We start from the raw sequence: 27,684 nt of genomic DNA, 5'->3' as shown, positions 1-27,684 counted from the left end.
GATTAGGCCAGTTGTTCTCAACCAGTGGTCCTTGAGGAGATTCCAGGTGGTCCCCTGCTAGATGATGGAGAGTTGGTAACCAAATGGACCCTTTAATAGATCTTTAACTCTCGAGAGTGTTAAATGAAACTGTATCCATTTTACGCTCTCAAGAGTTAAATTATTGTTGAACATTTTTAAACAATTTTGACCTCCAGGTCGTGCCAAACCAGAGACAGGATTATGTCAAAGGTCGTGTCCAACCTAGACACAGGATCTATTCTAAATGTCTCAATAGAAGAGCAGGACCAAATACAACCATCCCAATCGCATACGTTACATTAAAGGTCGGGTAAGTGATATTTTTGGGTTAAAACAAAAAGTATTTTGTTAAAAGGTTAAAACACTATATTCTGATAGTAATCATTGCTATAGAGTGTTTGTTCAGTAACAGATGTCTCCCTGTCTCTCCAGCTCTTTAATAAACAGAAAATACATTTTCCGGTAGGTGTCAGAATCTCAGCAAATCTGGAGAAAGTACCCATTTTTAAGCTTAATTTGTATAGTGTTCCAGTTCCAATTTTGTCTGCTCATTTCTTAGTGTCATCACTTCCAATTTCACGTGTTTATTCTATATCCTGATTGAGTTCTCTGTCCTGGTTGGATAAAATTGGAAATGAAACTGAAACTGAAACGAAAATGCATTTTCTGTTTAATAAAGAGGTGGAGAGACAAGGAGACTCCTTTTACTGAACAAACACTCTATAGCAATGAGTACTATCACAATATAGAGCTATTTAACACTTATTTTAACCAAAGAAAATCACTTACCCTACCTTTAACATACTCTACCGTACAGATTGGACAAAATACAAATGTAATCGACAAAATACATAACAGAGCTTTAACAAGTTTAACAGTACATACACTACACTATGGCTATACCTAACCTGTCGACGACCCCCCCCCAACAGCTCCACTCCGACATGGACAAAGGGGACGGCTCCATCCGGTACATCCTGAACGGCGACGGCGCCGGGACCACGTTCACCATCGACGACAGCACGGGGGACATCCACGCCATCCAGCGGCTGGACCGCGAGGTGAAGGCCCAGTACCTGCTCCGCGCCCAGGCCCGCAACCGCCTGACCGACCGGCCGCTGGAGCCCGAGTCCGAGTTCATCGTCAAGATCCAGGACATCAACGACAACGAGCCGCGCTTCCCGGACGGCCCCTACCAGGCCAGCGTGCCGGAGATGTCCACCATAGGTAAATTATTAGGGGAGGTGGGGCCGGGAACAGAGAGGGAGGGGAGATAGATGGATAGCATATCGTCTCTGTCGGTGGGGGGGAAACCTCATCTGTTCAAAACTGTTACTTTTCAGCAGTGGTGGAAAAAGTACTCAAATTATTTACTGAAGTAAAAGTCCCAATACTGCAATATAGAAATACTCTGTTACAAGTAAAAGTCCAGAATTCTAAATTTACTTGAGTAAAAGTACAAAAGTATTGGCATCAAAATGTACTTAACACATTCCCCGCCAGAGGTTTTTTTTTTTTACTTCCCCCACTGCCAGCATTGTTTGCAATGTTAAAAAAACATTTTTTAAGTCGTCACAAAATATTTTCTGTGATCACCGTCCTCACGGTGATCCCCTCATTACACACACAAAGGAGTCTCGTAGAATCGTGGAAAAAAATTATCCGATTGCGGTAATCCGTTCCATAATTGCAGCCAATTGAAAATAGCATGTTTCACCCAAAATAACATGGTAAAAAAAAAGTACACAGGAGCCGAGATACAGGATTTTAAAGTAATAAGTTAACTAAGGAGTGAATGGAGCTAGAAATCTTTGGATCGCGATATCTATGGTTCTGTGTGGCTAAATTGAAAAAAAAAAAGACCAAAAAAAAAATATATATATACTGTATATATATTTTGAAAAACGGTTATACTCGTTGTTGGCGTAAACGGTTGTATTTTTCAACAACGGTTATACTCGTGGTTGGCAGGTAATGTGTTGTTAAAGTACCAAAAGTAAAAGTACTAAAATATTTGAAAATAGCAGATCTACAAGCTCACAACGCATCGCGATGCGACGCGTTGTGAGCTTTTAGATCGGCTATTTTCAAATAGCCTAGGTATAAAATAGGGCTAAAGTGTTAATGTATGTTTTATAATGTAATAATGTATATCTGAAAACTAACTAGTAACTAAAGTTTTCAAATAATTGTAGTGGAGTAAAAGTACAATATTTGCCTCTGAGATGTAGTGGAGTAGAAGTAAAAGTTTTGGAAATAGTCAAAATTGTACTTAAGTACAGTACTTAAGTAAAGGTACTTCCACCACTGCTTTTCAGGATTCAAATTCAAAAGCATCAAAAGTATGCTTTTCGAAACGCGTTGCTTCGCGCCGCGTTTCGAGCTTGTAGATCTGCTACTTTTGATACTTTTGTGTGACGCTGTAGTGTGATCAAGTGGGGCGTTAATTTACGAAAAAAAACACAATAAGTTAGAATATGGAGATAAGAGGTTTCTGCGACGTTATCGCCACTGTCGGGCAGAAACCTTGCATGTCCAAAACTGTTACTTTTCAGGAAATGTAGAAAAAGAGCTATGTGTTCCAATGGATCCAAATTAAAACAAAAGTGAAAACAGACGATCTACGAGCTCACATTGAGCTGTTTTTCGCTGCTTTTGTGTGACACTGTTGTACGACAAAGTAGGGCATTCATTTACGAAAAAGCATAAAAAGTTGAAACATATAAATACAAAGTTTCTGCCTGACAGCAACGGTTTCAGACAGAGTCGCTGGCAGACAGACAAAAACATAACGTTGCTGTCGGGCAGAAACCAGCTACGTCCATTTTGACGCTCTTGATTTTTTTTCCATAAATCAGTGCTATTGAACACCCTTTACGTCTGTGTGTTGGTAAAAAACAAATTAAACCAATGAAAAGTAGTAAAAGGCGCTTCTGACAACTCCATTGGATCCTCAAACTTTCTGCTAAACCAGCTAGCTCCACCAAAGGGGGGTGGAGCTAGCTGGTTTTGCTGACTCCAGGCTCCGCCCCCTTTTGTCCTCCAACCTCATTGTGAGCTTGGAGGTCCATTCAGCTGTTCTTATCAATGATGAACAAAACCTCCTAACTCCACTTTTCTTTTCTTTTTTTTCATGTCCTGAAAAATGAACATTTTGGAGTTAGCTGGTTTCTGCCTGACAGCAGAGATATCACATATCAGTTTTGGACATGAGGTTTCCACCCGACAGAGACGATATGCAAACAAACATAGGCACGGAGGCAAACAAAAGACAGACAGATACATAAACAGACAAATAAGGATTGGCAGGATATCCACAGGCAGATAAAATTACAAAATTGCGAAATGTTCCATGGTAACAGTCCAAGCAGGACACAGGAGTCATGCACGCCCCCAGCTGTAATCAGCCGTCATTCTGCTGACTGAATCAGTGTTTTCGAGTCGGCCACGCATTTCTAAACACCATAGTGTGTGTGCGTGTGTGTGTGTGTGTGTGTGTGTGTGTGTGTGTGTGTGTGTGTGTGTGTGTGTGTGTGTGTGTGTGTGTGCGGGTGCGCGTGCGTGCGTGCGTGTGTGTGTGTGTGTGTGTGTGCATCCTTCACTGGCACTCTCTGCTACTCCAATGCTGACACACACACACACACGTACACACACACATACGCTGCTGCTGCTGGCGAAGCTTATTTGCCTCAACCATCCCAGGCTCCACCTCTCTAGTTCAGAGTCTTACATTGTTCAAAAGTTGAAATTCAATGTTTGGCTAAACGTCAAAGTTACGCTTAGCTCTAAGTTACGTTTAGTTCTAAAGTTACACCAAAATTGTGTTTAGCATGGCTCTAAAGTTAACGGAAATTCTGTGTTTTGCATTGCTCTAAAGCTAAACTGAATTCTGTGTTTTGCATGATTCTAAAGCTAAACTGAATCAGTGTGCCTTGCTTTGTACTCGCTCCATCTTGCATACCCACGGTGCTGGACTGGTTCTGCATTGTGTTCCCTGCTTTAGCGTAGCATGCTATACAGGGACCATCGTAATAGCTGAGCCATTATTATTCCATTTGTGGTGATAAATGGTTACATCTAAGCCATGACGTTGGTGTTCCTGACTGAATGGAAATGAACGCATTCAGACAGAAAAGACTGTCTAGGGCTACAGATAGAGAAAGACAGTAGGCCCATAGACAGAGAGAACACTGTGGCGCTCATTCAACGTCTCTTGCATTTGTTCTGAGTGAAGCGTCTGTTATGAATTTGCTGTGCTTCTGGCACAATAGCTAGTGAAGTACATGATAGCCGCTGTCGCTTTCGAAACCACTTGCTTTCTCAGAACGATTTCCATCTGCTTCATTCACTATTCATGACTATTCCTACGTCTCTCGCTACTTGGAAGTAAATAACCCGATTATTTTCCTCTTTGTTTTCCTCATGTGAAATGCGGGGGGCCACATTTCACTCCTCTCCTTTTCTACTATAATAATAATAATAATAATAATAATAATAATAATACACTTTATTTATATAGCGCCTTTCGAAAACATTGTTTACAAAGTGCTTTACAGTGTCAAGATAAAAACATTCATAGGGATAAACAACAATAGTCAATTTAAAAAATCAAAAATCAAACCAAAACATAAACGAACATACATATATACATATATTGAAAGTAACATAATTGAGACAACCACTGATAACAGAACAAAAATTTAGGAAAAGGCCTTGGTGTACAAATGAGTTTTCAAGAGTGATTTAAAAGATGACACTGACTTAGCTATTAGATCCACAGGCCTTCCAGAGCCTGGGTGCCTGGGCCGCAAAAGCCTGATCGCCCCTGGTGCGAGGTTAGTCCAGGGACTAATCTTCCCCACCTTGTTTATGATGTCTCTACGTCTCTCTTCTACTCCCCAGGGACGTCTGTGATCCAGCTAACGGCGACGGATGCAGATGACCCCACGTACGGCAACAGTGCGCGTGTCGTCTATAGCATCCTGGAAGGCCAGCCTTACTTCTCAGTGGACGCCAAGACCGGTACGATTACCTGACCTAAGCTGTAACTCTCCAAACTCTATTATACTTCACCTAGAACATTACACAACACACTGAGATGCTGGGAAAAATACTGTCGATCTTCCCTTGAGGAAGGTACTTAAACCTTCTGGTAGAGCTAGAGGCGCACTGTGGAGGAATTGATCTCCAATATCCACAGTGGAAGGCAGGTACTTTACCCCCACACCAGTGGTTCCCAAACTGGGGGTCCCCCGATGATTAGCTTAATGTCCAACATTGTTTTCTCACTCAACAGTAAACAAACCAACACACAGTATAAGTGTATACAGGGTATCTGCACATTTCTTAAGTTACAATTTAATTACTTTTACTTTTAATACCATATTTGGCCAATTTGTCAAATATTACATAAGAGAGAAGCAAACATTGTGAAAATAGCAGATCTACAAGCTCACAACGGCCCGCAGTGCGAGGCGTTGTGAGTGCTTTCCATTTGCTCCATATATGTTGCTGTGAGACTCGCTTTGGAACCGTGCCGCTCTTTGGCTACAATTTAAAAAATGTAGAAGCTGCTCAGTTCCGAGCAACAGCCACCTTTCCATCGACCGTACAAAAGCGAAAAAGCACAGAAAGTGCGAAGACATAGCGAAACAGGCTTGAAGGGAATAATGTGACACTCCTGTAGGAGTGAGATGTTCATGCAATTAGGCTAGTTTTAAGGACAGCCTCTTTTCATTACACACTCTAAACCAGGGGTCTTCAACAGGGGGTACGGGACCTCTAAGGGGTCCTTAGAGTTACGACAGGGGGGCCGCCAAATCTTTGTGTGATAGGAACCTTTTTTTTTTACATTATCCACTTGAACCCTATAGCATCCCTTTTCTGAGGGGGTCATTAGCCGTAGAGCTTGTAGATCGATTTTCAAGCTCACAACGCCTCACAGTGTGAGCTTATAGATCGTCTATTTTCGGCAAAGGGGTTTGGTGTAGGGGAAGGTTTCTAAGTATTGAGGGTTTAAGTGGTTAACTGTCTGAAAATACACATTAACATGATGAATCCATGAAAAAGATGAATCTGCAACACAATTTGATACAATATGTAGTGGGGGGTCCCTGCTTCATCTCTCTCTCAGCTAAGGGGTCCTTGGCCTGAAAAACATTGAAGACCCCTGCTCTAAACTACTACTGGATTCGGTGCGTCATCTCTGCGTGTGTCAGTGCATATAGCACCCGTGTGACTAATCAACGCTTTGTTGATGATAGTCTTTTCGCCAGTGTCGCTCTCGGCACTTGCTGCTTAATTTCCGTGTGAGGTCGATAGCTCACTCATCACAAACTGAACTTTGATATACTGTACAGTAATGCTGCGGAGGAGAAGGAAATAATACGATATGGAGCTAATTGAAGCTGCCTCAGGTTAAACTAATAATCTAATCAAAATGCTCAACCAGTGAGCTGGGGGCCCAAGAGATTCCAACAGGGTCGGAAACAAACTAAGTAGAGACATTTGTGCTATAGCTGTTATATTGGTTTTCAGCTCTCCGGTGTGAAGTGTGAACCACAGATACAAATCATTAGCTTTAGCCAAACATTATTTTTTTTCTTTCCCCTTAGTCTGTTTCCACGGATTACAAGAAGCTATCTCTCTGACACATGACCCTAATCTGTATCACCAGGCTCCAGTTACTGACCCTTTCTTCACCTCCTTTGTGCACTCAGCCACTCACTCTCTCTCTCGTTCTGTCACCCTTTGTCCCATTCATTCACCCTTTTTCATTTTCCTTCTCTCCCTCTCTCTGTCTCTCTGTGTGTGTCTCTCTCTCTCGTTCTCTCTCCATGTCTCCAGGTCTGGTGCGTGTGTCCCTGGCGGACATGGACAGGGAGACCAAGGAGAACTACACGGTGGTGATCCAGGCCAAGGACATGGGAGGCCAGCTGGGCGGACTGGCGGGGAACACGGTCGTCAACATCACCCTGAGCGACGTCAACGACAACCCGCCCATGTTTGACCAGAGTAAGAGACCCTCCGCACTGTCTCAAGCATATTCCAGCGTTTTGTTCCATTGACTTACTCCCATGGCTTACATACATATCGCATTTTAACCTGTTAAAACCGGGAAAGCATCTGTGTCATACTCATTTTATACTTGGGGTATTCAAAAAGGGCATATATACAAGCTCATAGCGCGTCACTTCTGGGGGGTACCTGCAATGAAATATTTTTTTAGATGGGGGGTCAGCGGCCAAATACATAATAATAATGACACCGGGGCGGCAGTGGCGACAGTGGCTCAGGGGTAGAGTGGCCGGTAGAGCGGTCAGATGGCGCCCCCGCGAGGTTCCCAGTTCGATCCCGGGCTCCCCCAGAGCTAGTGTCCTTGAGCAAGACGCTGAACCCCTAATTGCTCCCAATGAGCAGGTTGGTGCCTTGCATGGTTTCCTCCGCCATCGGTGTGTGAATGTGTGTGTGAAGTGAATGGGTGAATGTAATGCACAATCTATGTAAAGTGCTTTGGATAAAAGTGCTATATAAATGCACCATTTACCATTTATAAAAATGTTTGAGAACCATTCAACATAGCAACATATGTTTTTCAGGAAACTGTTAGGATTTAGAAGGCATTTGTAGAATCGGCCTCAGGTCTTAACGGGTTAAATCATTGCAATTGTCGTTGTTGCCTGGTCCCCATTATTATTGGTCCCCCAATAAACGTAAAAGCTTTTTCTATGTATGCCGTAAATTTTGGTTGATTCCTGGTGCCGGAACGAGGAACACACTGAATAGGAACTTTAACCATGAAGCTGTTAGGGCCATAGATAAACACTATTCGCCTTGAGCTACAAAGGACCGCATCTCTCTGAACTCCCCCCACATCTCTCTCTCTCTCTCTCTCTCTCTCTCTCTCTCTCTCTCTCTCTCTCTCTCTCTCTCTCTCTCTCTGACTGTACAAGTCATTAGCCTCAGCCTCCTATTGCCTCCTCCCTCCTTTAGGGCCACCAGTCAACCAGCCATTTACCCCCCAGGGCCTCCTCCTACTCAACCCTGCATTCCTCCTCCCCTCCCTCGCCTCTGTCCCCTTGTTGCCCTGCCATTCCGGCCCATGCTGTCTCTTGTGATTGCCCCCGATCTTGGCTCCTCTCATTACCCTCTCCTGGAGGTGATGGGTCATTTAGCTGTCCGCCACCATCATCCCAGTCTGGCCCGTCTTTACTGGTGGCTTAAAACCCCTTAAGAAGAAAATCATAATAACCAGTAACCACCCGTTCCCAAACGACCATCACCCAACACCCACCCACCCCACGTGCTGTCCCCCCCCCCACCCGTCCCCAATTAGTGCACATTTAAGTCCCATCACTTTGATGGGACTTGAGTTCATTATAAAGAAGGTTCACGGGACTCCATGTGGGCGAGCACAATGCACGGTCACTTCAGATGAGCACCGGTCAGAAGAGAATGGAATTAGGGCGGCCATGTTTTGTCGGCCCGCTGTAGGGATGAAGGGGAGGGCAAAACGGTTGATATAAAGGAAATACTAATAGTTGTGTAGTTTGTGTGGTAGGTGTCTGTTTTTAAAAAAGGGGATGAAGATTAGGAGGACTTTAACCACTTAAACACTATACCAGTGGTTCTCAAACTTTTTTGTGCCAAGGACCGCCAAATTGATATGTACAGTATGTGGCCGCGGACCCCCACCTGAAAATATGTTGTGCCAGGGACACCCAGAAGCAAAGATTTGTGTTAAAAATGTTTGCACACATTTTCAAGATTTTTCAAAAACAGCAGATCTAAAAGCTCATAGCGCGGCATTCGGTGCCACGCTATGAGCTTGTACATCTGCTATTTTTCAATAGCCAAAGTATAAATTATGGATAAAGGGGTTAAAATTATTGACACGTTTTGCTGGGGACCCCCTGGTATCCCCCCAAGGACCCCTTGAGAACTAATCCACTATACAGTATAACTTGACTGGTGTCCCCCAGGGCTCTCTACTAGGACAGTATTTCCATCTATACCAAATCTATTTGCCAAAATTAGATGATCTACAATCTCACAACTTGTGTTGTGTTGTGCAGTGGTTCTCAAACTTTTTTCACGTCAAGGACCCCCAAATTCATATGTATTTAGCCGTACAAGCTCGGAGGTTGCACATCTGCTATTTTCTAATAGCCAATGTATAAATGGATACATTTGTTAAAATGATTGTGATGCCGTATTAACACATTTTGCTGAGGACCCCCTGGAACCCCCGCCAAGGACCCCTGGGGGTCCCCAGACCCCACTTTGAGAACCACTGGTGTTGTGAGCTTGTAGATCAGCTACTTTCGCCAGGAATAGGGTCATTTATGGTTAAAGTGACCAAGGACCATGACTGACGAGTCATTCCAAAATCCCAGCAATAGGATCTCTATCCAGTGGCCTGAGTGGTTGAGCTATTATTCAGCATGATATAGTGTACTGTCTGGTGGACCAGGCTCAGCCGTGTAAAAAGACAAGCCATTGCAGTACGAGCAAAGGGGCGTGGCGCCCTCTTGTGGACAAACAAAACAAGTTGTTTGGTGGCAGTGCCCAGAGATGTGCCTTTGAGGGCTGAGCCCGTGCGCGTTTAAATTCCATCTACTACAATACACCAGCTGAATCAATTCACTCATTAGCACACCTTCGCACAGTAAGGGAGGTAACTACAGTAATTATGCATGGCTTGGTTGGAATGAAAACCTACACACACAAGCACACGCACGCGCGCACACACACACACACACACACACACACACACACACACACACACACACACACACACACACACACAGCCTTGGATGGATATAAATTAAACATTTTCCGTCCCACTCATTTTCACATTTTGAGCATTCAGCTAACAGGATTATCTGGCACATCTTGCAATGACACATTGGTAGAATCAGCCAAACTCCTGTACATGCCTCTGTGGATCCCTCTATGGATCACTCTGTATATCACCCTGTAGCTCACTGTGTAGATCACTCTGTAGTGTAGATCACTCTGTAGATCAATACGATCACTTATAAGCAGTGGTGGAAAGTAACTAAGTACATTTACTCAGGTACTGTACTCAGTACTTACTTGAGTATTTCCAATTTTCTATACTTCTACCCCACTACATCTCAAAGGCAAATATTGTGCAAAAAAAAACATTAAATTTTAAATGGTGCATTTATATTGCGCTTTTATCCAAAGCGCTTTACTTAGAAATTTGTGCATTACATTCTCCCATTCACACACACACACACACACACACACACACACTCATACACCGATGGCGGAGGAAACCATGCAAGGCACCAACCTGCTCATCGGGAGCAATTAGGGGTTCAGCATCTTGGTCAAGGACACTTCGACACTAACTCTGGGGGAGCCCCCCAGCCCGGGATCGAACTGGGAACCTTCCGCCCCATTAACCCATTGAGCCCTACTTAAACGTCGGCTACTGTACGTGTTGTGAGCTTGTAGATCTGCCATTTTCAAAAGATTTTTTAATACATTGTACACATAACCTATGATAACTTGTGAAACATTCTGCATAATGAGTAGTTTTACTTTCGGTACTTTAAGTATATGTTGATGCCAATACTTCTGTACTTTTACTCAAGTACATTTTGATTACCGGACTTTTGTAACAGAGTGTTTCTACATTGCAGTATTGATACTTTTACTTACGTAAAAACAATGTGAGTATACTTTGTGAGTTTGCTTTTTCCACCACTGCATAAGCAGCAGGTTGTGTAAATAGTACAAAGATCAGGTCAGAAACATCTCTCTTTCTCTCTCTCCCACCCTCCATCTCAGGGTTGTATCAGATGAGCATCCCTGAGTCTGCCCCCGTGGGGTCTGTGGTGGGTCGTATCTGGGCCAGGGACAGGGACATTGGCGTCAACGCCGAGATGACATACAGGATCATCGACGGAGACGGCAGAGACACCTTCGACATAAGCACTGACCCTACCAACCTGTTTGGCATCATCACCGTCAAGAAGGTATGCACGCCCAAATTAGCTTCAAGATGAGAGTCGATTCTTTAATCGTGAGAATCTTGACAGTAAACGGATAACAGCTGATGAACCTGGCTGACCTATATGGAGCTTTTGTGCTCCTTTTTGTGCTTTTGTGCTCCTTTCCGTGTCGATAAACTAAAATAAGTCATACCTCTGATTCAGAAACTTTACTTTGTAGATTTTGATTATTATTACAAAACATGCTGAGACTTCGGCTATTTGAAAATAGCAGATCTACAAGCTCACAACACTTCACCATGCAACGTATTGTGAGCTTGGAGATCTGCTGTTTTCAAAACATAGCAAATAGCAGATCGACAAGCGACAAAGCGCGTCACTTCGGGCCACATTTTAGTAACTAGTTACTTTGTACATTTTTATTATTATTATAAAACACACTAACTTCACTTCAGCCCTATATATATGTTGGCCATTTGAAAATAGCAGATGTACAAAAAGCCTCTTCTTTAAGGAAGAGTTATAAGTTATATATACTCTCAAATGTTTATTAACACCCCTAATTTTAGTAGTAGAGCATTTTGGGCAGAGGATTTTGGGTGCCAGCTGGATGATAAAAGGTGGAAAAGAATCTTATTAAGTGCAAAAAAAAAGTTTAAAATGTTGGCTTTAAAAAATATGTATTATGTATAAGATTTGCACGTTTTTCCATAGAAATAGCAGCCCAAAGAAATATAGAAATGACACACAGACGCGTTCTAACTGGGTTCAAGTCTATAATACATGTATGTATCTGTCCGTCCGTCCCCCCCCCCCCCCACACACACACACACACACACACCAGCCTCTGGACTTTGAGAAGAAGCTCAGCTACACCCTGAAGGTGGAGGGGGCCAACACCCACGTGGACCCGTCGTTGCGGCACCGCGGGCCGTTCAAGGACGTCACCATCGTGCACGTGAGCGTCGAGGACGTGGACGAGCCGCCGGTCTTCGTCTCCCCGGCCTACTACATCGAGGTGGCGGAGAACGCCGAGATCGGCACCGTGGTCAAGACCATCTCGGCCCGGGACCCCGACGCCGCCAACAACACCGTAAGGTACGGACAAAACAAACCACCACTACTAATACCCACTGTACACACATAGTGTACCTTTAGGCTTTCAGGTCAGTGTAATATGGAGAAGTGGTTCTCAAACCTTTTCATGTCAAGGACCCCCAAATTGATATATATTTGGCCGCGGACCCCCATATGAAAATATGTTGTGCCGTTGTACTTTTACTATGTTAATTACTAGTTACTTTGTAGATTTAGATTATTGTTACAAAACCTACATTAACCACTTCAGCCCTACAGTATATAGTTTGGCTATTTGAAAATAGCCGTTCTACAAGCTCACAACGCGTCGCTGCTTGTAGAACTTACGAAATGGGACGTTCTTCATAATACTTTTACTTTTGGTACTCTAAGTATCTTTTGATGCCAATACTTTTGTACTTTTACTCAGGTAAATTGTGAATACCGGACTTTTACTTAGAGTACTTCTTCCACCACTGCCTAAAAGACTGCATACACAAACGCACATAAATACAGACATGGCATCCCAAGAGCATATAACAGGTCATATGAAAGGTTATGTAGTGTACAACAAAGTCGACACCAACAAGTCAGAAAAGGTGGCACAAAAATGCACACTGTCGCAGTGTTGATTTCGTCGACTAAAACTATGACGAAAAATGTTCGTCGACTACCTTTTTTCACTGACGAAAACGAAATAAAAATGAAATAAAAACTAAGCTACAATGACTAAAACTAGACTTCATATATTTACAATGCTGTCAACAATTATACAACAGGTAGTTCCGACCAAGCAATCTGATTGGTTGAAATAGCTTTCTAGCCGTGCTTCAAACCAGCATCATAGCACGGGCCTAATCACATTAATAAATCACTCCGCAGTGCAGTCCAGTCCGCACCTGATTAGACCATTATATGGCACAGCTGTGCTGTGAAGTCACTCTGTCCCACGGTAGGAAAACAAACAGACAGTAGCCTGACCCACCGCCGCCACCGGAGAACAAACAGCTATGCAAAATGGACTATGTTGTTAATTTGGTGGATTTACGGTTGATCAATGGTTAGAAGGTTATAAATATCCTCCTGTGTAAAGTAAAATGACTCCCATTTCGTTAACAGTCCAGTAGGCTATATGCTCCGTCGTACGACCGTGTCACGCAGCCAAAATAGCCGATCTACAAGTTCACAACGCGTCGCGAGCGTTGTCAGCTTGTAGATCAGTTATTTTGGCCGCGTGACACGGTCGTACGACGGAGCATATAGCCTACTGGAATTCATTCCACTGCGCAAGCATTGATAGCTCAGCTGTGTTGATGAGACGGTGCCTCAAACTCAAAGCACTGCTACAGGGACTATTTAATGTCTCTCAGTCAAAAACTCTTCTCTTTACAGGGAAACGGACAATAGCGAAACATTTTTATTATTAATTGCCCCACAATATGAATACATTTGGATGTGTTTTGTTGGTAACTGTTGTATAATCGCAATATTACACTCGAGGGTGTGCTTTACCTTACATTATTGGCACTTCAGTGATGCTGGCAGAACTCGGCTTCGCCTCGTTCCTGACCGCATCACTGGCGTGCCAATAATGACGGTAAAGCACACCCTCTCGTGTAATATTGCTTAAGTAAAAACTAGACTAAAATGTTAGTGAGGGACGAGTGGAGAAGAGATCCAGTAGAACTAGAAGACAAGTCATTTTATGTTTGGTTGCGCTCGGGTGTTGTGCTCTGAAAATAGCAGATCTACAAGCTCACAACGTTGTTAGCTTGTAGATCAGCTATTTTCAGCACGCAACCAAGTGTAAAATCAGTGCCTTGACTCCATCAAGGCACTGCCTAAATACATTTTAGTCGACTAAATCAACTGTAGATTTAGTCAACCTTATGCTATTTAGTCGACTTAAACTAGACTAACAGTAAAACATTTCAGATGACTAAAATATGACTAAAACTAAATGGAAATGTATTCAAAATACTATGACTAAAACAAAATAAAAATGTGCTGTCAAAATCAACACTGCACTGTCGCAGAAGATTTAGCACCGCTCTAGTCTAGGGTAACTTTAGCTACAAATATCACAATCAACATGGCTAATAGGACTTCAGTTTAGTCATTTAATGTATGTGTTTTCCCATATGCTCAGTTTAGACATAATGAATCAGTCAACCCCATTATCCACAGTATATGGTGCGTGTCCCCCAAGTGTTAGTGTTCTATCAACAGTCTTCTAGCCTAAACACACTCAAACTGATTTAACGGCATCGGTATAATTCTGTTTACTTGGACTGCACACCCCAAAGGCAAGTTAGCTGTGAGTGAACAAACCTCACATTTTATGAGCTATGGCACAAACAAGTGTCCAATCTGTTCTACTCTAAAAATCACTGGAAATATTTAACAATATCATTTGTGGCACAGCAATGGTGAGACTGTATTAAATATTCAATTCAAGATTCAATACTTTATTACAATTTCAATGAGACATTGATTGAAACTCGATTTGGTCTGCGCTCAGAAGACAAAACAGCACAACACAAATACACAAAAGTAGGAACGTAACCTAAAACGTCCTCCAAACAGAATCAATAAAACTGTTAGGTTATAAAAAGTTTTGTTTTTGCTCCCGCTGTGAGCAGGTACGCCATTGAGAGGTCCAGCGACCCCGGAAAGTACTTCTACATTGACATCACTTCCGGGTCGTTGATGACGGTGCAGTCACTGGACCGAGAGGACATGCCCTGGCACAACATCACCGTCCTGGCCATGGAGATGAGTGAGTCATGCACGCACACACGCGCACACGCACACACACACACACACACACACACACACACACACACACACACACGTTCACGCCACGGTCATGTTCTCCCAGTGTTGAGTGTGTGTATGCAACATATCATTGCTGTCGGGCAGAAACCTCTTATCTCCATATTTTAACTTTTTATGTTTTTTTTTCGTAAATAAACGCCCTACTTGATCATACTACAGCGTCACACAAAAGCATCAAAAGTAGAAGATCCAAAAGCTCGAAGCGTGCTGCGAAGCGTGCTGCGAAGCGTGCTGCGAAGAGACGCGTTTTGAGCTTGTAGATCTGCTACTTTTCCTGAAAAGTCGTTTTGGACAGTGGTTTCCACCCGACAGAGACGATATAGTACCTTTATCAGAAGGATAAACCCCTTGAGAGATGCATCATTTCATTTTAAAGGGGGGGTCCTTAGCACAAATTAAAAAGGCATACAATTACACAGACAGTACAACAAAATACATCCAATGCAGACAGAACTTCATATGGATACCATATGAAACTACAGTATATGAACACAAAAAACATGATGTGCTCACACTGTGCACTGTGTGTGTGTGTGTGTGTGTGTGTGTGTGTGTGTGTGTGTGTGTGTGTGTGTGTGTGTGTGTGTGTGTGTGTGTGTGTGTGTGTGTGTGTGTGTGTGTGTGTGTGTGTGTGTGTGTGTGTGTGTGTTGTCAGATAACCCCATGCAGACATCGAGCGTGTCGGTTGCTGTGAAGGTGCAGGACGTGAACGACAACCCTCCATCGCTGACACACTACTTTGAGGCTTATCTGTGCGAGAACGCCAAAGCAGGACAGGTACTGCACACACCTCCAACATATCACACTGCATCCACAGTACAGTATATCATTGTTGTCGGGCAGAACAAAACAAATGTATGCCCCTAGGTGATCATACTAGAGCGTCACACAAAAATACTACTTTTGATATTTTTGAAAATATTTAAAGATTAAAAAAATTAGCCAAGATTTGTGGAGAAAGCTTTCCTCACAATAACAGAAAAACAGAAAAGACCCTAGTATAGAGCCCTGAGGGTCAACTTCAGGTCTACCATATTTTTTGTGCAAATCTTTGAATACTTTTTTTTAAACAACATTTTTTACTCAAATCTTTGCTTCTGGCATGGGGGTCCCTGGAACAACATATTTTGATGGGGATTGGCTGCCAAAAACATATCATTTTGGGAGTCCTTGACATGAAAAAAAACTGTTAGGATTTAGAAGACGTTTGTAAAGATTTGCACACATTTTCATGATTTTTCAAAATGAGCTTATAGATCTCCTATTTTGAATAGCCAAAGACATCTAAAATGACAGAAATGCGTTCCCGGTCTTAATGGGTTAAGTAGTTAAGTACACCACTTGAGTACATGTACTTAGTTTACTTTCCCACCTCCGTAAACTAACTATGTGTCCTGTTGACATGGCCAGCTGATCCAGACGGTGACGGCAGTGGATCCAGACGAGCCGTCGGGAGGCCACCGCTTCTACTACAGCCTGGCTCCGGAGGCCGCCAATAACCCCAACTTCACCCTGAGAGACAACCAAGGTAAAGCCGTCTAAAACAGTGCTTCCCAAACTTTTTTCAGGGGAGACCACCAAAAATAAATGTGTTGTTTGTTTGTTTTTTCACTGGGGACCCAAATCCGTTGAATTAACCACTTAGCCACTATTTCATTGCCAATATTTCAAATAGCTGATCTACATGTTTTGTTTTTCATGTTTGATTTTCATTTTCTGAATGTTGTTTTTGGAAATCTAAAATGAAATGAAAAAAAGGGACGTTTATTCACAACCAATAAAAATTGGCCCTCGACCCCCAAAAAAGTTTCCCACCCATAGTTTGGGAAACACTGGTCGAAAACATCCGCTCAGTTCATTGCAATACAAGATGGAAGATTTTTATTATCTGTCGATTTCAATATGAATTGTTATTGAATTTGAAAACGTTGAACGTCCCTGTCAATATGTCCTGGTTGGATCTGAATAAAATGTTTTGGTTGCAGTCTTTATCGATGTGCAGGATCCATTTACGGATTAGAGAAAAAAAAGCTTTTTCTATACAAGTATGCAGAAGCTTTCTTTTTGTATAGATCCTCTCTATGCCTTTCTCTTCTCCGCACAGAATACATTGATTACCTTACAACAATGCAAAGTTACTGATGGGCTGTGTCATTTCTGTTTATAGCTACATTATGAGCTCTAATAATGCCAGGCATTATGTCTAATTAATGACTGTTGAGGTGGGTGTTGATAAAATTGACATGAGACGTGGCAATTTGCTGGAAAAACAGTGTTGATCTAGAATAAAAATCTGTCCCCGCAGTAATGCTAGCCTATTACTGGGAGGCGTTTGATGCAAATAGAGAACAGTACAGAATGGCTACACTGTAAATGATTAGTAGAAACTTCAGTGGGAGGAACAAGGGATATTTATTTGAGCCAGACTACAGCGATGAGGAACTACATGTGAGCACACAACAGCTGCTGCTGAAGCAATGCCTCATGGTTAAAGTAGGAAATCACTTCCCTTAGAGGTTCAGTAAATGTTTAATTTGTAGCCCACTTCAAGGATTTTTGTTTCGTTCCCTGGTCCTTTTAAACCTGTAGGGATGCTACGAGCTTGTTGTAGAGTTTCCCAGATAGCAGAATTCTGCTCAAGATTTATCAATTATTTCCCCTGGCAATCCAGGACTTCACACAGGATTTTCAGCACTATTATTAAATACCTGACTGCCACATATTACAATAAAAAACAAGCTAAAACTAAGCTTTAAAAAAAAGTAAACTAAACTTGCAAACCTGTTTTAAAAAAACAAATCAAAACTGAACTGAAATTGAAAACATAAAGTCAAAATGAAAAATCATAAATCAGTGCTATTGAACACCCTGTGTGTTGATTAAAAACATATCGAGCCAATGAAAAGTATTAAAAAGCGCTTCTGACAAAACCAGCTAACTCCATTGGATCCTCAAACTTTCTGCTAAACCAGCTAACTCCACCAAAGGGGGGTGGAGTTAGATGGTTTTGCTGACTCCAGGCTCCACCCCCTTTTGACCTCCAACCTCATTGTGAGCTTGGAGGTCCATTCAGCTGTTCTTATCAATGATGAACAAAACCTCCTAACTCCAATTTTTTTTGTCATTTCCTGAAAAATGAACATTTTGGAGTTAGCTGGTTTCTGCCCGACAGCAAAGATTTGTTTTTAGTTTTTTTTATGAAAAAACTATAATAACCCTTTTGCCTCCAGACAACACGGCGTGGATCCTGACGCGACGCGGCGGCTGGGCCCAGCAGGACCAGACCGTCTTCTACCTGCCCATCTTCATCTCGGACGGCGACCAGCCGGTCCAGACCAGCACCAGCACGCTGACCATCCGCGTGTGCAGCTGCGACGGGGAGGGCAACGTCATGTCCTGCAACGCCGAGGCCTACAGCCTCCCCGCCAGCCTGAGCCGAGGGGCGCTCATCGCCATCCTGGCCTGCATCTTTGTACTGCTGGGTGAGTTGTTGTTGCTTAAAGGAGGAGTTCACCCAAAAAATGTCTTATTTTCTATCAATTGCACACCCTATGAAGCCTTGAATCCACGGATTCTTTTTTGTTTTTGTGGCATTCCTAAGCTAATAATTTGATTCCCGTCTCCTACCGGCTAATGTATCCGGTAGGAGACACACAGTAGATTATTTGTGTCTCCTACCGGAAATACACACGGTCATCAAATTATTGTCTTGAGACATGACCTTTGACACGATCTAAATGTCTCAACAGAAGAGCAGGGAGACAAAATACAACCACCCCAATTATATAAGTTATATTGTATTAAAATACTCTACCATGCATCCTGTAAGATTGGACAACATTACATTTTATTCTTTGAAAAAAAGTTACATAGTGAGGCTTTAATTGAGGTATTATTAGAAGGAAATATAAAAGAACACATACTGTAGGGTAGGCTTGAGTAGACCTTCCACACTGCCTCATGGTAATTCTTAGCCTGAATCTGCACTAAATCTCACGCGGAAATTGATTTTGTAACTACAAGCTTGTTGATTAATTTTATCCACTGTATACCAGTGGTTCTTAAAGTGGGGTCCAGGGACCCTCAGGGAACCCAAAGGTTCCTTGGGACCGTTAATACAGATCTTACGGGTCCATTTGGTTCCATTTGTACTCCCTCAGAGTTATTCTAAAATTTAAATATTTGCATAAGACACACTGCTGTATACAGAGTGTATTATGTCTACACTAGGATACCAAAAGCTGCCTCTAGGGGGTGCATGACATTAATAACATAATGGTGGTGCAGGGGTTATAAATAAAACATATTATCAACACATTTCTCTTTCACCAAACAAACTCCTCAGTTGGTCAGTTGACCTTTTCTTTTCAAACCATGTGAGAAGGTCATCTTCTATCACTGGTGAACATGTATCTGCACCAAATCGGAGAAATCTCACTTCACAATCACCTACAGTACAGTATGTACCCCCTAAAGGTAAATAAATACCCATGTAAGTAGTCTTGAGCCATGTGGCCCACAGGGGCAGGAGCATATCACCATACGGGCAGGAACCTATCTCCTGTTACTGTAGCGTGAGGCGGCTTGATGTACAAGTACACCCCCTGGACATAGATACAAACCTTGATGCTGAGTGCCAATTGAACCCGACCTCACAATCTCAGGGCGGACACTCTAACCACAAGGCCACTGAGCTGGTTAAATAGCCGTGTGTGTGTGACAGTAAAGACTCTTAGGTTGTCTTCACACCTGGATGTTTTAGTGCGATTACAAACCGTGGAGCGTATTGTCGGAAAGTGCGGTTTGTTTGCGCTGGTGTGAACGCTCATTCGAACTCGGGTGCGGACCAACAAGCGAACCCTGGTTCGTCAAAAAAACGGGGGTCTCCGCTCGCTTCCAAGTGAACCAGAGTTCGGTACACTGTAGGTGTGAAAGTGAATGCAATCCGAACCAAATATAGCGAGTGAACCAAAATACACTTGATAATAATGATTATAGTAGTGCACATGTTAATAAAATGTATTATTCTATAACGGATGATAACTTCCGACCAAATCCTTAACTCATTATGATAATATTACCCAAATAGGAATAATTTATTCTATATTCTACTCCGTGTCGTTGTACCCCAGTGTTGATCCTGCTCATGCTGTCCCTGCGGAGGCACCGCAAGAAGCCCTACCTGTGCGACGAGGAGGAGAACGTGCACGAGAACATTGTGCGCTACGACGACGAGGGCGGCGGTGAGGAGGACACGGAGGCCTTCGACATCGCCGCCATGTGGAACCCACACGAGGTGCACCACCCGCACCACCTCCACCCCCCCAACCCCCTGCTGGGTAAAATGAGGCAGGACATGCTGCCGGAAATCGAGAGCCTGTCGCGCTACGTGCCGCAGGCCTGCGTCCCGGGCGTAGGAGGAGGAGGAGGAGGAGGCGGCGGGGACAGCAACGTGCACGGCTACGTGCTCACCAAGCTCCTGGAGGCCGACGTGGACCCGTGCGCGCCGCCCTACGACTCGCTGCAGACGTACGCGTACGAGGGCGAGGGCTCGGTGGCCGAGTCTCTCAGCTCCCTGCAGTCGGGGGCGTCCAACACCGACCACGAATACGACTATCTCAACGAGTGGGGGCCGCGCTTCAAAAAGCTGGCCGAGATGTACGGGGTGCTGGAGACAAACAATCCCCCTCCTCCGCTATGGTAAGGCCGGGGGGTGCGCTTTTTTTTTTTTTCTTTCTTTCTTTCTTTTGTTTAAATCTGAGATTGACGACAAAGTCGAAAAACACAGCGACGGATGAGAGGCAAAATACGGAAACACAAGACGGACTTGCGAGCGCGCTTAAGAGAAATGATGCCACTTTATAGTGGGTGAGCTTACTCTCATGACCCCGTCGGCTGTAGCACTTGTGATTCCTCCCTGCCTTGAATGCTGGAGGCGGTTGCACGGAGAAGGACTGGAGCGAAGGGACTTCAGAGAGGGCCGGACTGGAAGCTTCGTGGAGGCCTTAAAGGAACAGCTTCAAAGCACACCGCAACTCCTCTGCCTGACCGCACCGCACCAACAGGCAAAACTCTTTAGTCCAAAGCGTTTCAGGTTCCAGTGCATCCCCAGGATGTAGAGGAAACATAGGGCACTCAGTGAAGCCTTACCTACTACAGTCATGCAGGAGATAAACTCTGAATGCTGATTGTGTAAATCAGCGTTCGCATTTTGTTCAGCTGAGATTTGTATCTTTTTTTCTTTCTCATGGCCCTCAACAACTGTCAACGAAAAACAGAAAAATTAATTGTGAAGTCACGCTGTCATTTCTTCGGTCTATTTCCTCTATGCTCCATATGTGTGCCGGTCTTAATTTATTTATTTCTTCTTTTTTTTTAACGGCTGTATTTATATTTCTTATAACTTATTTGGGTACATCAAACCAACACTGTACTTATTGTCACCATTACGGTTTTGAGATGGCAGTATGACGAGGAAAAAGTTCAAATGTATGATGTAACATGTTGGGTTTGGTGGTGTTTAATTGCCCTTGGTTTTGATACGTGTCCAAAAAGAATAATTATTTGTCCATGCATCTTTAAGTGCTCTATGACGGTGTTTCTCAACCATTGGGGTAATTCATACATTGACTTCATGATCAATGAAAAATGTGGATCCCAGTGAAAAAACAGTTGAGAACCATTGACCTACGTCACTCTCAGGAGATGACAGTCTAATCATGTGGATTTTCAAGGTTCATATTGTTTGTTGTATAACTTTTTTTTAATTCATTTTTTGTACTATTATGTATCGTATTGTTTGCTTCCACAAAAACACAAAGCAGACACTGTACTTTCATAAGGACTTTTAGATGGGTTGAACTACACCCCAGCAGAAGAACAAAGGGACATCTAACACTCCGATGCACAGTGTGGACAAGAAAGACATGTAACATCTACATATCCATCAACAGTACGCTTGTTGTCCCTGGATGAGCACACGCAGCAGCCAGCCTACACTGCTCATCACTTTGGAATGCTTCGGATACACTGTCGTTTCGGCAGCAAAGGAGTCCCCATTTGTCTTTGTTTGCCTTTTGTCTGTTTGTATTACATTCTGACCTCTCATAGCACCACACAAATGTGGCTTAAAATACTCCATTTCCTACAGACTCTTACGGAGACATTGATAATCTGCTTCAAGTGCCAAATGTAAAAAGGACATTTAAAAAGTAAAAACTACAAACATCACCAAAAAAAAAAAAGTACAAAAGAGGGAGAGACATTGAATTGCAGGGAGGCCAGAAGTTAATTTTGATAAATCTGATTGGGAGGAATCCTTCTTGAAATCTATGTGGTCAGCCATGCTACATTTAGTGGTATGTGAATGTAGATAATGATTTTGTTGTATACTTTGTAATAAAAAGAGAAAAGAATAAGTGGTTTTCTTTCAACTTGAAGACAATTTTCTCGATTATATTGAACAACGATACGAAACTTGAGTGCTTTGTGGTGGCAGTCATTTTAAAATAATTTGGAGTAATAAACTGGATGTTCTGGTGGTGATCGCCCGAAGCATGACAGAAATCTAAACCCTTCCAAAGATGATATCCGTTTAGATTTGCAGTCATATGCTAAATTGTTCTCCAAATGGTTAGCGCAGATGATTCTGTTTTTATTATGGGCTCCCTCAAGGCCCTTAATTTGCTTGACTTATTTTGTTTTGAAGCCAGCAGGGCTTCGTGTTGATTAAAAGCTCATTCCCCACACCGTCTGTTGTACCTGCACCCACCGCCCTCGGACACACCTCGGAAATCGTTCCATGTCATTGACTCGGCAACAATATTTATGAGAGGGCATATAGGCCACCGAAACTCTATTAATTGTGTGCAAGGGGTGGAGTGGGGTTGGGGGGCCATACTTGGGTACCTGGTGGCTCAGGCACTTGGTAGTGCACAGGCCATATGCTCCTTGTGATCACTGACTGAATCAAAAACCGAGCATGCCATGCTGCCTGCGAGGGGTGGAGTCCTCATCTAATTAAGTTACCCATCACATACAGATGAGCGCAGTACACTTCATTTCTCAGTACACTTATGTGAGGGTCATGCAAATCAGTGTCGTGGAATTCCGGATCAATCGGTAATTGATGAGGCAATAGGAGTCTAGACAATATTCTAGGTGGTGATGGTGATGGTTATGCTTTAACTCATTCCCTGCCAACGAAAAGCACTGTAAATCACTCAAGTTTGACTTTTCAGATCCCATTCCAAGTGGCGATGACTGCCTTCCAATGTTTGTGGGCCCTGGGTAGGCAACCTGGCCTGGCGGAGACCTGTGCTACGAGGAGCACCCTTTTCTTGTTATTATTATTATTGTGGGCTAATATTATATGTTATTTTATTGTAACAGCAAAGCCATTCAGTGTTTTTTTTTATGACATGTATGACCCTGTGAACATTTTGGGAGTTCAGTAAACAATAACACTGTGACTGAAATAATAATACTGTGATGCCTAGATTGCCTACATATTGTTATGAATGTATTTTAAGCCCATATTGACTTCCTGGGCACCAGGAAAGATGCATAACACTTTAACCACTTTAACCCAGGTGTCCTGGTTTTGGGGATGTCATTATTGGCAGAAATGTTCATTCATTGCTATAATAGAAGATCTACAAGGACACAACAATTGCAATTACACTTTGTGACTTGTGAGCTTGTAGATTGTTATTTTTGCATGACATAATCATATGACTACAGAATAAAATAGGATAGGATAGTACACGATTATTAGTATTGCCAAAGCCTACTTTAGATCACTAGACATAGTTGCAACACACCAAACAACATGCAGTTTGCAGTTTAACGTTATTCAGATAGCTAAGCAACCAACTCTTTTGTGATAGAAACCATTATTTACTTTGATTGGAAGCCTACATTCACGACATGATGCGATGCGCTTGAGCTCTGCGGTGGTCAGAAATATCAGTAGGAGCTGGTTTTGTGGGTATATGCTTCTTCCAGTGAGAGCATGGCGAGAGCGCAGCACATGGGCAGCATCTGCACCAAGACCATGGCGAGGTACAAAGGAAGCTAGACGGCATGTGTGAAGCTGCAGCATGTCTATGGATGTCAGCTCTGTGTGCTTCTCAAAAGTAAGCGGGTCACATATCAGTGTTTCAATGGGCTTGCAGCGCCACTTGCGACCAAAGAGAACTCCATAATTAATACTTAAAAGCCCAACTAGGCCCCAGATCACCCCCAAAGCATAGTGAACGTGAGCGCGAACGTGAACTTTCCTTGTAGTGGGGTATGTGGCAAATGAAAATGTAGCGCTCTAACGTCAGTAGTCTGGGGTGCTCACATGTCAAAATGACCCCAAACAAGTTTGAAAGTGAAATATCCCTTTAAAGTTCCGAACAGCTCCAGTGTCGTCGCTGCTGTTCTGTACCGCTCCTGTGAAGCACCAGACCTGCGTTGTTCTGGCTGAGGTGCGGTGGTACCCCTTTATTCCCAGAATACAGTTAAGTGATTCATCGTCATCAGCAGTGGAATGTTTGTTGACAGTTTGTTGAATGTAAACACACAAAGCACATGGGTACTACTGATGGGTGGTGAATAGGACGCTGAAACCAGGGAACAAAAGGGACATTGACCATGAAAGATTTGGGCCCTGCATGTTAATGTTACTCGCCGCCCACACAAGACAGAGTTTTATGTAATGGTTTATGTAATGGTTTAAATTACATAATTTAAACCATTTAACAACTCTAAAACGGCTATCTGTAGGAATGAAAAGCTTCTTCAAAATTCAAACTGGGTTAATATGGCAGAAAGTGGAAAAAGCATCAAATGCATTTTGCACATGCCTTTTCATGACGGCCGACTTGAGTGCCTTTTCTCTGGACCTGGACACACTAACCAAAGCTGCATTAGAAGCTAACTATACTGCAATATAAATGAGATGTAGTGGCGTATAAGTAGTATAAAGTATTGAAAAATGCGTTTGTCTGTGTTTTGGAACATTCTGGATTTCCTTTTTTTTATAGGCTTTCTAAAGTGCTTGTGCAGCTGAATGAAATAGGAATCTTAGGTCTGAAATAACTGGACTCGGATTTGCATACAGTTCATGAATGGATACGTTTTGTTTTCAGTCTCTTTCTCTCAGTCTCTCTCTCTCTCTTTCTCTCTTTCTCTCTCTCTCTCTCTCTCTCTCTCTCTCTCTCTCTCTCTCTCTCTCTCTCTCTCTCTCTATCTCTATCTCTCTCTACTCTATCCCTATATCCCACTCCATCACTTGCTGATCTGTCACCCACCCTCCCCCCCACAGTGCTCTGGGCTTTGGCGTTAATTAGTCATTAGTTATTCAGTGATAGTCGGGAAACATCTGTGCGGACTGATGCTTCTAAATGATTTCCTTAACATCTGTCAGCAGATGTTAATGTGCACGCACGCACACGCACACGCACACACACACACACACACACACACACACACACACACACACACACACACACACACACACACAGGGGGCTGAGCTGGACATATTACACAGTATAGTAGTACAGTATATATTCTGCTAAGTGTGCAGCCACCTTTTCAGACGTTTAGATGTCAAGTAATTACCATATACTATAATATAAAAAGCTACTTATTTTGTTACCTTAACCACTTAAACCTTCAGGGGTATTCAACTAGTTTGAATGTAGGAAAACAAAGCGCTGTGCCTTAGGAGCACACTTACTAAGCACTGACACTGAGTAGATTTCAATTAGCGTTGCATTGATAATAAACTACTGTATGGAAATGTGGGTTCCCAGAAGAGTGGGCACTTTGGGTGGAGAAGAGTGGGCACTAGGGAAAATAACTACATTCAGATAACCCCCCCCCATCCAAAACATTTTCCAACAAATAGGTTATAGGTTTAGGCACAGTTTTACTGAGGTTAGGGTCAAGGTTAGGTTTAGGCATAATTTAAACCTTAATCCTAACCAACCTCAGTACATTTACTGAGGTTGGTTAGGATTAAGGTTTGAGTTAAGCATAGTTTTACTGAGGTTAAGGTTAGGAGTAGTGCCCAGTCTTCCCCCCAAAAGGTGCCCACTATTCTCACCCAAAGTGCCCTCTCTTCTCTAGTGTCCACTCTTCTCACCTAAAGTACCCACTTTACACCCAGAGTAGTAAGGTTATGTTTGCTTTCAACCACAAAGGGCCGCCATGCCACATGGAAAGTGTTCTAGTTTTAACCTTGGAAAATATCATCAGATTTCATGTTTGTTTGTTTTTGTTTTGTTCTTCCATTATTCATCAACTGAAACGAAAAATAAATTAATACAGGGTTTTAAAAAATGCATGTGTAGCCAGTCAGGAAATGTCCCTCCTAGGCTTCTGTGGAGATAGACATGCCACAGCTCCTCCCACTTCCTGTTTTCCAAATTGTTTGGTTCACTATCCACCTGTTTCCTAGGCTTGTGTTTTCCACTTCCTGTTGGATTTCATTGGATATCATTAGTCATCTGACCGGTTTCATTGGATTTCATTGGATCAAAAGACAGGAAGTGGAACACAGTGAAAAGCCTAGGAAACAGGTGGATAAAATCCACACTGAGCAGGGACTTCTCTCTCTTCGATCCCTATTGTAGCAGGTTGCCCCTGCAATGCCCCGGGTAGGTGTACAGTATATTGTAGATAATAGGTGAAAGTACTGTACATGTATGTTTTACCTCCTTGAGGTTGACCCTTTGTTTGTCACACTTTAGGCCCTGCTCCATAGTGACTCTAGCCTGGTAAACCCTCCCTCCGGAAATCTCATTTCCATTTGATTTCAGGGACCAAGACGGTCAGAGACTTGTTTGATTGATGCTGAGTTCATTGTAGTTTTTCTTAACGGCCTCTCTGCTCCACAAATGTACACACTAACAACACATTAAGTATTTAAGCCCGAAGCCACGGTTGTTACGCGACCATACGGGTCGTTTGTGTTCCGTTATATTACGTAAAAGTTTAATAAATAAGCGTTTTAATTCCGTCTGTGGCTGAATGCCGTTCTACTACTTCGTTTACATGTTGCAATACCTGCGCTCGCCTGCTGCTGCAACAGCAGATATTGAGTTGTTTTACATTTATGTTCGTGCGTCTCCATTAATGTATAAATTCTTACTATGAAGTGATTATCTTAAAACCCACTGATGTTATCCGTCCATACGGGTTGGTGTTTAGTTAATAATGCGTGTTGTTTAATAAATACATGTTTTAATTCCGTCCATTAATGAACATCATTGTATTTCCTGGTTGACAATGGGGTGTAATACCAGCGTTCACCTGCTGCAGGCGAGCGCAGGTATTGCACTCCATGTAAACGAAGAAGTAGAACGGCGTTCGGACACAGACGGAATTAAAACACTTATTTATTAAACTTTTACGTAATATTACGGAACCCAAACGACCCGTATGGTCGGGTAACAACCGTGGCTTTGGGCTTAAATACTTAATGTGTTGCTAGTGTGTATATTTATGGAGCAGTAAGGGCGTTAAGAAAAACTACAAAGAACTCTGCACCCTTTATATTTAGAATTCATACATTTATGTTTGAGATTAACATGGAGCTAATATGCCAAACACTATTTTTGTGGAGTGTTCAAGAATGTCAAGATGGAGGATAATAATAATGAAACTTTATTAATGAAACTTTATTTGTATAGCACTTTTCACATTTCATACTTTTCATAAAATATATAAAATAAATGTTTTCGTTTTTTTTTGTTATTTTAAGATCAAAGTG

At 42.7% G+C, this 27,684-nt stretch overlaps 1 protein-coding gene across 1 annotated transcript; it reads left to right on the top strand.

The window, feature by feature from the left end:
* The first annotated feature begins 1,120 nt into the window (after positions 1-1,120).
* On the top strand, positions 1,121-22,299 carry LOC311039257 (cadherin-20-like). Its single transcript, XM_084048989.1, has 10 exons — positions 1,121-1,248; positions 4,924-5,043; positions 6,868-7,035; positions 10,843-11,030; positions 11,851-12,104; positions 14,726-14,862; positions 15,577-15,698; positions 16,332-16,449; positions 18,152-18,403; positions 20,054-22,299. The coding sequence occupies exons 1-10, from the start codon at positions 1,236-1,238 to the stop codon at positions 20,623-20,625; spliced, it is 1,944 nt and encodes a 647-aa protein (XP_083905115.1). The 5' UTR covers positions 1,121-1,235; the 3' UTR covers positions 20,626-22,299.
* Positions 22,300-27,684: the final 5,385 nt, after the last annotated feature.

This window comes from Gymnoscopelus microlampas, assembly GCF_963454915.1.
Source record: "Gymnoscopelus microlampas genome assembly, chromosome: 22".
Classification (NCBI taxonomy): domain Eukaryota; kingdom Metazoa; phylum Chordata; class Actinopteri; order Myctophiformes; family Myctophidae; genus Gymnoscopelus; species Gymnoscopelus microlampas.
The sequence above is the reverse complement of the archived record's forward strand: the minus strand, read 5'-3'. Positions and strand labels throughout refer to the sequence as shown.

Excerpts from the sequence above, each read along its gene's own strand:
- LOC311039257 (XM_084048989.1), top strand. Across the intron at positions 5,044-6,867 it reads CTCAGTGGACGCCAAGACCG|GTCTGGTGCGTGTGTCCCTG; the intron begins GTACGATTACCT and ends CCATGTCTCCAG. Across the intron at positions 7,036-10,842 it reads CCCGCCCATGTTTGACCAGA|GGTTGTATCAGATGAGCATC; the intron begins GTAAGAGACCCT and ends CCTCCATCTCAG.